This window comes from Centruroides sculpturatus, unplaced genomic scaffold, assembly GCF_000671375.1.
Source record: "Centruroides sculpturatus isolate CEXI.00-Female unplaced genomic scaffold, Cexi_2.0 scaffold309, whole genome shotgun sequence".
In the NCBI taxonomy this organism is placed as follows: domain Eukaryota; kingdom Metazoa; phylum Arthropoda; class Arachnida; order Scorpiones; family Buthidae; genus Centruroides; species Centruroides sculpturatus.
This window is the reverse complement of record NW_019384521.1, coordinates 6,352-20,487: the sequence shown is the minus strand read 5'-3', so window position 1 is coordinate 20,487 and position 14,136 is coordinate 6,352. Positions and strand designations below refer to the sequence as shown.

Sequence of the window (14,136 nt, the reverse complement as noted above, 5' to 3'; positions counted from 1 at the left end):
TATTTGCAAGTTTTATGATGAAAATAAATTAGAATAGAAATTCTATTTGTATTTATATATTAAGAATGCGGTGAAAATCCGGATAAGGACAACCTCTGCTCACGTTGCAATGACGTAACAATGAGCGATTAAAAGTTTGCGTGTGAAACGGATCTGCGACACGTCGCGAAACATTTATAAAATGATTAAATTTATTTCAAATTTCGGCGTTTTCATCCTACTACCGCGCCGCCATACTTTCCGCCTTTAATGCGATTTTAATAAAAATGATAATTACCTTAATAAGATCTGATAACTTTTTATTGATTTTTAGGGTTAGAGAAATAGTTACTTGGATTTAATTATTTCGATTAAACAAGCATTGATGCGTATTTCTTTACTTACCAATGTCGTCTTTGTTTACGAAATATATTTTAAACGACAGAAAAATTCAGTAAACTCGAAATAATCGTATATTTATATATAACAAAGAACGACATATTTCCATCTTCCATCAAAACATATTCAACGCCACCTGGATTTCGGAAACAATGATCGAGAAACGCCACCTAGCCTCTTCGGACGTAATTTTCGATACTAACGCCACCTGGATATTTTTAAATTGTTGATTTTTTTAATATCCTGAACTTAAAAAATTATTTGTTTTTAACTTCCTCCTTAAGTAAAATGTCTGACAATCTGATTTTAATAAATTTTTTAATCTTAATAGTGAAAAATGCAGTTTCTGTGAGTTAAAAATTACATCGTCTACTGAGCATTTCAATATGTTTATTCAATCATTAATTTAAAGCATATTACATATGTTTGAGTCATTTTCAGATAAAATAATAATATAACGAAGTACAAAAAAATATGGAAAAATTTTATAAATGCTCGAATATTTTTAACAAAGTGTATAAACAATTTTTAAAAATTATGCAGATTCATTTTTAATTAATAAATATATACACGACGAGAATTCATGATAAATATTCGACTTCAATTTCATCAGCTAAATCATCTAGATAAATTATTCTATTTCGAAGATTTTCTACCAAAATTTTAATCAGATCATCCGATTTTTTCTTTCTATTTTGCGATTTCCATATTTGGAGTATTTCCATTGCAGCTTTTTCGTCTTCATTTTGAAATTTCTTCTTAATATTTGAAATTTCGCTTTCTTTTATCTTGAGACAAACGGCTAAATGTCTCCAATTCATTCCAACTTCTCTGCTTACTTCAGAAATTGCTCTGTCTAGTTCTGTAAACAAGAAAGAAAAAAAATTATTAAAGATATGTACTTACAGTATTTCAAAACAATAATCAATCATTTTACTTTTTATTTGCCTGTTTTTGTTTATATTACTTTTTAATCTTACAAAATTTATTTTATCCGCAAGTCAAAACATATTGGTAGGGTTACCTTAATAGCTGAAGGCAAAATATAGATAGATTAGGATTAAAAGTACTCAGACAGCGAGCTAAAATAAAGGGAATTTATTCATATTTTTCAATCTAGTAAATGAAGTCATATATAATATATTTATGTTTCAATTTACACTTTTCTTTGGGGTACAGAATGCAATTTTAAATACAAAAAAAACTATTTTACCACTTAGAAAGTACAAGTATTCCTTGATTAACGTGATCAGTCAATCCCTCAATCCTATCATGTATATCAAAATCACATTAATCAAAATATGGTATCTATGTTAAGTAAAGACAATTAGTAAAGCCATGTAAATTAAAACTTCTGCCACATATATGGGGTGTCCATAAAGTCCATAAATATATAATTTTATTTCTGTTTTTGAGGAGAGACTGGAAAACAATCTTAGAACCTACTGTGCTACTTTACTTAATGGAATAAATAAATGTTTAATAAATTTTATAAATGTACCAATTAATCATTTGCTAATTGTTAATTATACTAATCAGCTCTTCCACTGATTAACCATCAAGTGATAATTAATTCTTCAACAAGCAATTACTTATTGTGACATTGTCACAATGCTGGACTGTAATTTTTAATCATATTTTTAATTTATTTAACTTAAAATATATACTCTCCACCTCAAATTAGTAGTGGCTTGCCCATGTACGGTACATTATGCTTTTCCTTTAACAATAGTCATACCCGTAATCTATCTAATACCTTTCAGATGAAAATTTTTGAACTGAAATATGACTTTTGGTTTGCATTGGAAGTTCACATATTGGGGCTTCCTGCCCAAGGTTTCCATATCTGGTCTTGTCTTTCATCTATCTAACTTCACTCTCAAGATTAAGGAAAGACAGACAGTAGACAAATGACAGCGGGAATTTATAGGTCTACGATTTTTTCAAATTGCATCCCAACAATCAAAGTAATCGATAAACAATCAGTCCATTGGAAAAACACTATTACTTTTAAAATTTATTACTATTAAATTAACATTAAAAAATGATGATGTTTAAAGAAACAATAACTTTATGAATAAGGATAATTCAGAATAATCTTGGTAACATATCCAGTTATGTTAGCAACTTCTAGCTTTTTATATCTATTTTTAAATTGAAAATGTTCTAGTTTGTTACTAATAAATTTTTAGAAATATACATTGTTCAATGAATGAGTTTCAATCTCATTTACAGCCAATTATCATATCTGGCCAATTAATTTTTAGCACTATTTGTCTACATTTGAAAGAAATTTTATGTTTTTAAACAAGTAGATTATAATTGCATTGCTAATTAATAGTTTTGTTAACTACATTGCACTTGAAAGAATGTCTGATTTTAGAAGTAACTGAGACATAAGTCAATTCATTTATCAATAATTAATAAAAAACAGTAACCACAAGAAATAATAGTCATTGCATCTAATTGCTCAGAATGATGACATTCATCATGATATCATCACTATAAAACTACCAAGAAAGTATATAATCCATATTAAAACAGATGTTAAACTACTGAAAAAAAACTATAAAAATTAAATTTTTTATTAACTTCTTTTTGTTCTGATCTAGTAAAATTTTAGTTTATCATGCATATTGTATGTTCTGAGAAGAATTTTACACTGTTTTAAGTGAGATATTTACAAATTAAAAGTAATTTTGAAAATCTCAGAGAGCAGTTTCAAGGTTCAGTCAATTAACTTTGGCATTAATAGGTTAATGAATTTATTTCCTGATATTTACTAAGAAGAATATTTCAAAGCTCACTTTTAAGCTAAATGATTATTTTGTTGTTAACTGCTGTTTGTTTCCATTTAAAATTTCAAGGGACTTATTAAGGATCCTTAGAATTCCTTATTTCTTAAATTTTCAAGTGGAAAATGTATTAAACATTTATATTGATATATTACTGTGTGTTTATAATATATAATGGAGTACACAGTATTAATCATTTTGGATGCACAGTTCATTTTTGTTTATTAAATAATGTTAAAATTAAATAATAATGTATTATACTAATGTTAAAAGATTTAAATAAATGAAAATTAGCAGCAAATTAGATGTGCTTATTAGTCTTTAAATTATGAAGTAATTTTTAATGTGTGTTTATTTTTGTTTTTGCAAATAACAAATAAATGTAAAATTTTTTAGACTTTCTTCTGTTACAAAATTAGAAATTAGTTATATTTTTATTGTATAAATCCGTAGCTTTCTCTATGTAAATATTATATCTGATTATAATTTTCATTCATCTGAAATTATATCTTGAACATGGTATTATTATTATTTAAGATGATATATTAATTTTTTTATTTTAAATGTTTTACTCAAAGAAGAAATTCTCATTGCTTAGAATGTGGATAATTAATACTCATGTAATAAATATTTATTTAGGCAGAGTTTTTGGCAGCAAGGAGATTTTCCATGGTTTGGGAGTATTTTTAGATACATATGCAAATCAAAATGGACCTCATAATGTAAGTAATTTTTATCTATTTCTAATGTAATCATATATATAATTTAATTATTTTACATGTATATATGTTCTCATGTAGTTATCAATATTGTTCTATTCTTTTTCCTTGGTTAAGAGATGCTTAATATGTCAGCCATTTCAATTATTAAATTTGCTACATAAAATGTAAATTGATATAAAATTGAAGAAACTGAGTTGTCTTCAGTTCCATCGTGTCTAATCAACAGGAACAAAACAGTCTTTCTTTACAGAGATTACCTTTTATTAGAGATTATGCCTCTGCAAAATTATGTAAAACAGTTAAAGCATTCACTTATGACAAGCTAATTAAAAAAATATACATAATTTTAATTTGTTCTTGGTGATTGGACATGACAGGACTGAAGACAACCTAGTTTCTACAATTTTTTTAATTTTTAAAAAATATCATCAGACATTTTAATTGAAATTATGTAAATTGATGTTTGAAGACATAACTTAGCATTTAAGCATTGTTGTTGTGAAATTATGTATAGTGATATAATAATTGTATATTTTACCTATTCAATGTTGAAATTCTTTTCAGTTGCCTGTGCCATGTTGAATTTTCATCGGTTAAGCATAACAAAATTTTTTTTAAAAATAATAATCATGTTTGCTGTGTCATTAAAAATGTTTTTATATTGCACAAACAAAATAAATATACAGTATACCCTCTTATAACAGGGTTCATATAATACGATTCGTATAACACGGTGAAAAAATTGCGATCGTATTTGTATAAACACGCTAAAAGAGACTCATATAATATGGTAAAATGTCATCATCACTGACTCGTGTCACGACAGGATTGGTTGAATCTAGACCAATAGCGGATATTGCACAAACCATTGACTTTAAACGAGCAGCGGACCTACTAAAAACCATTTATTATTTAACGGTCATAAAAATTATATTTATATTAATGATGTCTCTAAAGTTCAGCAAATTTTTTGCAGAAAAATAACTTATCAGAAAGCACGCACCCACTGTTTGATGCGTCACTCCATGACGAAAACAAGCTTAAGCAATGGCATCATTGAACGGTGCACACTTGGTAAATAATCCTACAATTTTTTGTTTATAGCATAGTTTATATGGATTATTCCCAAAAAATTGTATGTGTTTTGGAAATGNAAAAAATTTTTTTTTTTTTTTTTGTTAAAAAAATTTTTATAAAAGTTATTGCCTGTTCAGAGACAAACTGCAAAAAATTTCATGCTTTACCTTTTGCTTCATTTTACTTTCCCAGCTGTCATTTATATAACAATGGAAAGTATCAAAATTGTGTCAAATCTGACCCTTCAGGTTTTTAGCAAATTGACATTTTGAAACCCTCTAAACCTAAAAAAGTAAAAAACTTCTCTCTATGTGTTTTGTTTTGTTTAATATCTCAGGATGGGGTAAAGATTAAGAAATACTTTTTGGCATGGTAACTTGTATATATGGGACATTGATGCTATTAAATTTTGCTAGTTAGAGTTTGAGGGAATGGGGAGATAGAGATGGATCATGTGTCATAATTCAAATGGTGTCAGACTTAATGAAAATTTAAATCATTATTGGCATTTACAGTATTTTTAAAAACTCATCTCTATCCTCAAATTAAGCATTTTGCCTTTTATTATAATTAATACAAAAGCTATTTTTAAAATAAAATCTCATAACAAATGATACAACACACAATTTTAAACTTTGCTAATGTGTTTTATAAACAAACCTTTTTTTTACCAAGAAAACTATTCAATTTGTTGCTGGATACTTTTTAAAGGAAAATGAATCAATGATTTGATATCAATGACACTAATAATCAAGTTATATTGCATGATTATTGATATATAAGTCTGCCAATTATCATCTTAATAATAACACAAATGATAAGATGTCATATGAATGATATCTACCAATATCCAAAGGTAGCATTTAATTTTATATTAAATGCTACCTTCAGGTATTTATGACAAAATTAATCTAAAAAATATGCTAAAGTATAACTGGTGCAGATTAATAACTTTTGGATAAAAACCTACATTTTTGACTAATTATATAGCATTTTCCAAGTTTGATATAGAAATTTTAAATAATCAAACAATAAAGAATTAAATAAATTTGGCATAGAAAAGAGAACATAGCAAATATTAAATAAAATTGAACAAAGTATAAAATTAGAAACAAGTCCCAATAGTACATATATTAAAATTTCTATCCAATATATGTATACTAGTAGTTTGGGACGCCCCCTAGTGGGTGTTCTTTACAAATTTCCATGAGACGTAGTTCTTTTGACTTTTTTGTTCCTATCAATATGCTCTACAGCTCTGTTAAAATCCGAATGGTAAGATTTACCCTCCGAATGAAGAGGTGGCGACCCCCCAAACCGTAGACCCCTGTACTAACAATAAAGTCAAAGGAACCATACCCCTACTCACGACCCTTCGAGAGATATAAGCCCCTGAAATAATAAATTCCTATTACAAATATTACACTATTACTATATATTCCTGATTTATTTATATTGTTATATTGACCAAATGAATAATAAAATAACAAAATTTTTAAAAATTTATATTGTTAATTTAAATAAGAATTAAAATTGTTAATTTGAATATTTGAAATATGACACGATAGGGGCGCCTCTAGTGTCCGTTATCAAATGGTTACGGGATAGACGGACACCTGTTGAATGGGTTATATATACGGTGACCATACGTCCTTTATTTAAGAGGACAGTCCTTTATTTCACTGCTCTGTCCTCTAACTTTATTTATTTTATAAAATAGGCATTTTGTCCTTTATTTTGTAAATTCAATGCAAAGTTTAAAAACTTTTTTAATAATATATTGAACAAGTTAGTTTCGTGTACGCCATCGCGATCAGTGTTGTCATCATGTCCATACGTTGCTACATAGAGCGCGGTAGTGCAATGTGTCGCCAACCGAACAGCCCTTTGACGGTACCAAGGGGCAGACACTCTTATGGGGATTTTTGTGATAGTTTTTTAACTTTCTGGTTGGTGGATGATATACTTGGAGTGTTGGTGAGCATTCGTCGACACTTGTCGACAATCTGCGGGGGCTCGAGCATGTGACATTTAATGTGCTAAATAATTGGGACATGTGTTTTATTGAAAAAGATGTGTTTGAATGGGTCACATTACTCAAAATCCCTTTGTGGGTGAAGATAGAGGAAAGCTAGATTTTTATTTCAAATCATTGGTCTGTAAATATACTCGACAGTGAATTATTTGATGAAGTTTTGTGTGTAAAAAAATATGTCACAAACGAAAAAATCGACAAATGGCGACAGAATAACAAGCCCTGCCATCAAAAGTGGGTTGAGATTTTTGAACATTTTACAGCAAAAAAATTGCTTTCAAAAACATTTGTAAAATCCTAGAATTTTCTTTATCTCCCTGGATCTAATGCATCGTCGAACGAATATTTTCATTGGTGAATAATATGTGGACGAATGAAAAAACCCAGTTAAAAGTAAGCACATTATTTCTGTCAAATACAACTTTCAAATAAACTGTATAGAATTTTATGACTTTTTAAAGCGTGAACCAGTGCTATTAAAAAAAATTAATTCTACTGAAAAGTATCAAAATTAATGTTATTTGAATTTTTACAATGTGTATGTATGTGTAATAAATGTTATAAACTTATGAATTTTATAAGATTTTTTAATTTTCTTCGTCCTGTAATATGTCCTTTATTTTCCCCCAAAAAATATGGTCACCGTAGTTATATATATAGATGTTAGGCTCAAAGACCAAAAATTCTCACTGAGCAAAAAAAACAACAACACGTGGTCACTTTAAATCATCCACAACGTAAAATTTGCATCATAGCACTTGTAAAAACAGCCACAATGCATTGTGGCTAACTTAAAATGACCACAGAATGAAATTTGCATCGTAGCTTTCATGATATTTAACCACTATGCATTGTGGCAATTAAGAAAAGCCATAACACATTCTGAATGTTAGCTGATGAAACCACGATACAACAGACAGGTTGAAATTGGTTTGAATGTTTTAGTTAGGGTGTCTGATGTTGATAGGGGATGTGCAGCTCCCAGAAATATTTTAGCTGTTGTTATGAGCATTAATCCATCAGGTCTGTATCAGTTAGGAAACAAGGAAGGTCTTCTTGATTGACTTTATGCTCATAATGAATTTACAATTTCTGAGAGTAACTTTATTAGAATTCAGGACATACCGTCAACTTCATTAACACTTCACTCAGCATCCATGTTAACATCTGGAGGTAAGCAAGGGTTTCTAATGTCTCACTGTAAAAGATACTGTATTAATAAAAAATGCAAATGTCGCTCAAAGAACATAAAATGCAACTCGAAATATCATGGTAATAGTTCTTGTACAGATAAATAACTCTGCAACATTCTTGATTCTCATAAAAAAAGACTGATTTATTAATAAAAGTTCCTGACAAAGTAATTATTTTTAGTAAATTAGTTGTTAGAAAATATTGACATCTCGAGCACCGCAACAGATTTTCGGGAATGATTAAATGTTGAAAAGTAACCAAGTTACATTTCTGTATGTGGTGAATAACTTTGTTACCTACTTATATAATTGAAGATAAATAAATCAATGAAAAAGAAAGTTTTATTTTCTTATCACCACCTCATTATTAATTAACATCCAGAACTTGTGGTGGCTTTTAACCATAATAAATCCATTGCACAGTGGTTTTTAACTTTAGCAGCTGATTTTTATCTCATCATGTAGAGTACATCAAGCACCTATTAGTACATGTAGTTTGATCTTTACAACTTTTAAGCATAACAAAAAAAACAAATGTATATTTTTCTCCATTGTGAGCAGCCAAGGGCCAGAGGTCGATCTCTTCTGACCATTTACTCAGCACAAGTTGAGAGAACCCACTTTCTGTGTCTTAGGATGACTGAAAAATATATAGATTAAGATTGTTACATCTCAACCCAGTCAGGACTGACACCAGTTAAACTATTATTTTCAATTGCGATTTAACTCACAATCTAAAATTTAAGGATATCTCTAAAAAGGAGGCTAATTTAGAGTGGATTAACAAATAACAATTACGCTTGACTGCTTCCTTTAGAAGCAAATCTTCTTATATGGCTGTCCTCTTGTCTATGATCCTCTTCTCTATGACCATTGTGGATTATGATCCCATCTTTATGATCATCTGCTTCTTAGGGCAGTTGCAGGATACTGTTGACTGCCTGTCAAATATGGCACGTTTCAAATCTTCGTGAACACTCCAAAAAGTGGGAATTTGCCCTTTTTATTGCCCCTTTCCTCCAATCACACTCCATAATATCCATCATCTGACGGGATGAACTGATGATCAACAGGATTTTCTCCCTGACTCAGATAACAGATCAACAGCAAGATAAGGGAAACTGAAAGAAGTTTAAATTCCCTTTTTTCCATAAAAAAAATAAGTGTTGTCAGTTTTTACAGGATGTGGCTTTAAAGTTGTGACTTTTATTACATANGAGCTTTCTATTAATGAAATATTGCCAAAAAATAGCCAGCAAATAATGCTGGATGATCTAAAGTAATTATTATTATAATTAATAACTTTTATGTTAATTATTAAATTTATTTTTAAACATTTTTATTGTTTTAACATATTTTTATATTGTGTGATACAGTAAAACTAGAATTTACACTAATTATAATATAATTACTTTCACTGCATAATATTATCATAATTATTGTTATTAGTATAAAATAGTCTCAAAATGATTATAATAAATAACACCTACTATAAATATCAAGTAATCATAATAAATTACCCTATTCAATGTTGTCTAGAAACATATTTAGCATTCCAAATACAACCAAATTTGGTATGCTAACATTTTACGACATGCAAAAGACATTTCCATAAAAAAATTTGTACCAAAACTCACTAGTTTATTGCTTATAGTACCAAATGTGTCAAATATTTTCTTTGTACAAGACACTCATGCTATACAGACTACAATTCAGGAACACTGATCAATGTGGTCCCTATTCTAAAGGTATAAAATCTGAAAATAATGACCAACTATAAGTGTTACTCTGACTCTTCTCACATACAATGTGATACTTTTGAGATTGCAAAATTTGCAATTTGCCTTCAATAAACCAAACTTTTTACATGTCCCCACAAACAAAAATCAGATGAATTAAAATCCAGAGAATGAGGTGACCAGGTAGTAGGAAACACAACTAAACACTGTTGTCAGTAAAATATTGTCACAAACTATTATACAGTACATAGTATCCAATATACAGTCACTCCACCTCACATGAAAATGGTCAGTTCACTTAAAAATGTTGTTGCACTTGGAATATAAGTGTTGAGAATCTCTCAATATCTTTAGTCATTATAGAGCGTATCACTGACCCACTGTGATTAGCTTCTTCAAAAAATAGTAGTCCAAGGATACATGTAGGTGTAAAATCACATCAGACACACATATGTATATGTTACTGTGAATGACCGATATCTAGTGAATGTCAGCATTCACACAGTCGTTTCGTGTATGTACGAAATATTTGCTAAATATTATTATTTCTCTCTTACACCGGCAAATGTCGACATTCAGCATGCACTGATGGTGAATGTTGAATAAAAGTATTTTTATTACATTAAGACAAAAATGCAACTTTTTAATATGTCAAAATAGGAGAAAGCTTAAGTAACAGCACATGTAAATAAACTGTTGAACCTAAAACAAACAGTACATTCTAAATCATTAAAGAAAATAATACAATAATAAATTTACACATAAATTGTGTGATTAACATTTTACAATCTTATTTATTACAACAACTTAAACTGTTATGGCACTTTGAATTGACAAGAGTCCCTTGCTTTTACAACTGCATTTATTTGTGGAACATTTCTTTTTGCAATGACAGCATGTATAGCCTCGCCCTCCACTTTTCGAATTAGCTGCAGCTGCTTCTCTCAGTGATATTTCTTTAGAAGAAATCTCATCTATGGAAAGTAACTTTTCTTTACAAATTACAAATTCATTACGAGTATAAAGCTGCTTGACGGTACCATTTTTGTTTGTTAATTTATAAAAGTCGGAGTCTTCTATTCCAACAACAACCGCCAACACATTTCAGGCATCTGCATGGCCACGGTCGATATCAGGGACTTGTATTTGTACGGTATTACCAATTTGAACAGAAGGAAACGGCAAAGAATTTGGCGACAGACTGTTGCCTCTCTGTCGACATCAGCTTCTCAGGTGTCGTTTCAACCTCCACCAAAGCTTATCTGTGCTTGTTGACATACACCAGCGATTGTTCGAACATACAATAATATAACCAAATATTCGGTCGTTCACCAACATATTTTGTATGTGTCGACATTCACTGGAGAATATCAACATTCTCTAATTTCGGTCTTTCACAGTAACATATATAAATATAACCTAAAATAATGTTTGCTTCAATAAAGTAGTATATTCAAATACTACAGAATACATATTTTAATTTTTGAACAATATAGACTAACTTTATTTTTTTCTTTTTTATGTTCAAATTTTATGATAATGAAAACTAATTATTTTTAACAAGCTTAAAATGATTTTGTATACAATATACATTATTTCATCAAACTTTTTCATTATTAAACTTACCAGCAATCTACAGGGCAAGTCAAGTCACTTAACACCCAAAATCAAATTGAGTTGGATAGGCATGATAGAAACCATGTTATATATACGGACAACTACGAGGGTAAACTGAAAAGTAATGCACACATGCTTGTAGAGCATGAATAAAATGATTTTCAGAAGCGTGGCATAAGGAAGTAACATTCCCCCCTCTATGTGTATGTGAGGTTTGAGGTTGTTGCATTCATTCAGTATATTTTGAGAAGCGGAAATATGGAGACGTGTTCTAGTGCTATGTCAACGCAAGTTAAACAGTGTGCTGTTATCGAATTTTTAACTGCTGAGAAAGTGACTCCTACTGAGATTCATTGTTGTTTAAAGGCTGTTTATGGTGACAATGCTGTTGATAGGTCTACTGTAAATCGATGGATAATAAAATTTCGTGGTTGCGAGCTTGGAAAAGCCTTAATTATTGATGAAACATGCAGCGGATGTCCGATCACTGCCACAGACGATTACCATTGCCCCTCGTTGCAATGTTTAATTCTTCTCAGTACATACAGACTCTAAAACACCTCCAGCGTTGAGTTTGTCATGTTAGAGGCAGCCTGGTGCCAATAATCTTGCAACATGACAACGCTCGTCCACATACCTCACGTGCAACTGGAGAGGCTCTGTGAAACCTGAAGTTCCACACTCTCCTTATGCCTTGTGATTTTTATTTTTTTCTCTATTCAAGAGAGACCTCAAGGGTGATCATTACACCTCAAACGATGAGGCGAAGGCAGCTGTCAAGTCCTTGATTGGAGAAAAGTCAGAAGAATTTTTCAGTGACGGAATGAAAAAACTTCTTACGCATTGGGAGAAATGTGTTAGCCTTAACAGTGACTACGTTGAAAAATATATATATGATTTTGAAGCTTAAAAATTGTACTTTAATGTACTTTTTGCCCAATCTTGCTATTTGTTTTTGTTCGTGTTCTACAAGCATGTGTGCATTACTTTTCAGCCTACCCATGTATCTTTGTAAGTGCCATCTAGATAGCTGTCTTCTTGAATTCAGCTCAAAATGTTTAATGCAAGAATAACAAACCTAGATCATCTTGAAGTCTGGGGAAGAGTTCATGTAACATTGCAAATGATTTGAATCAATATTCCCATAGAGAATTTCTGCTGTATGTGACAATTGCTGCAAAAGTTCTAAGACTAATCAGTCAAAAACCATAATCAGAAATTAAATAAATGAAAGAAAAAGAAATTCATGTTTAGAACTCTGTTGTCAAGTAGCTTCATATTTTTATCATCCATAAGACACAATGCTAATAACTTTTCAGGAGTCAATTAACTATTTGATAAAATGTTCTTTTTTTTTTGACTATTTTGTCTTATCATCAGATCCAATTATCATCATCACATTAAAATTTCCAAACTGAGTATCAGTCTGTTTAACCAATGTTACATTTCATCACTAATATATTCAAATAATACTGTTTGTCATTTGTACCACTTTTTCATGAACCCCTCAATAGTAAATATCTTTTAAAATATTTTTCTCCGATATATAAAAGCGCACATTGTAATTTTAGTTTTTTAAACTGGAATATAATAAAAAAATAACTGAGACCAAGTACCAAAGGTGCAAGTTGGCTTAAATACATTAAATACTTTTTCCTAAATATCCTTTATTGAAATGGGAATGTATTTTATATGGCAGAATTGGCAAACCTATGGCACACGTACCCAAAGTGGCACATTGAAGAAATCATCCGGCATGTGACATATTATACAATTTCAGTATATCATCTTTTTCAATCAGGTTCTTTACAGTTACTCTAATTACAGCATATTATTTTTTTTTATTTAAATTTAGTTTTTTAAAACTCTTTTTATCCTGTGGGTACTAAGAGGGCTTTTTTATTTAGCAAGCCTACAATGGGACAGCTGGGTGGTGAAGAATAGATCAACACCTGAAAATTTTCTGGGGTTTTGATCATGGGTCCACAAAAGCGATAAGCTACCACTCTGACCGCATGGCCATTCAGCCAAATTTAAATATAGTTACTCAAAGTCTAAAACTTCTGCACGCATAAACATTTTTAAAGAAAAGTATGCTTAATATGCTTACTATGTGGCAAGCAGACTCAAAAAGGTTCGCCATCTGTTATATGGCATAAAATACCAGTTACTCATTCAATACTGTGTATAACTTTTTTATTCATTAATAATAAATTAATATTAAAGTTGAATGCATTATCTCTATATTTTGACTATTTATAATAACAATAACAGTAATAATAACACAGACTAGTTTTTTATAGAAAATAAACTTTTAATTAATAAACTAAAATTCTAAAATTTTTGAAATTCAGAAAATCCTCATTATTAAAGCATCTCAAAGCATTATTTAATTTAAAATTTACAAGTTCAGAATAAACACTAAAATAGTGTAAAAGTATCTTCATAGTTCATTCTTTTTAATATCTCAAGATAAAATAATCTGATCAGGACTATGACAGAGTATCTCTTCATAAGTGTCTGTATTCATATACAATCAAAAAAAAAATGCTTCAAAAATCATTGGACTTTTAGACTATG

The 14,136-nt window shown here is 29.8% G+C and overlaps 1 protein-coding gene across 3 annotated transcripts in view; it reads right to left on the bottom strand.

Annotated features, from left to right (window-relative positions):
* Positions 1-751: 751 nt before the first annotated feature.
* The window catches only part of LOC111622743, an 18,110-nt gene continuing 4,725 nt past the window's right edge, over positions 752-14,136 (bottom strand). For all 3 annotated transcript variants that reach the window (XM_023365158.1, XM_023365160.1, XM_023365159.1), the window contains one exon: positions 752-1,240. In XM_023365158.1, coding sequence (XP_023220926.1) covers positions 960-1,240 — 281 coding nt within the window. In that variant the 3' untranslated portion in view covers positions 752-959. The remainder of the gene's footprint in view (positions 1,241-14,136) is intronic.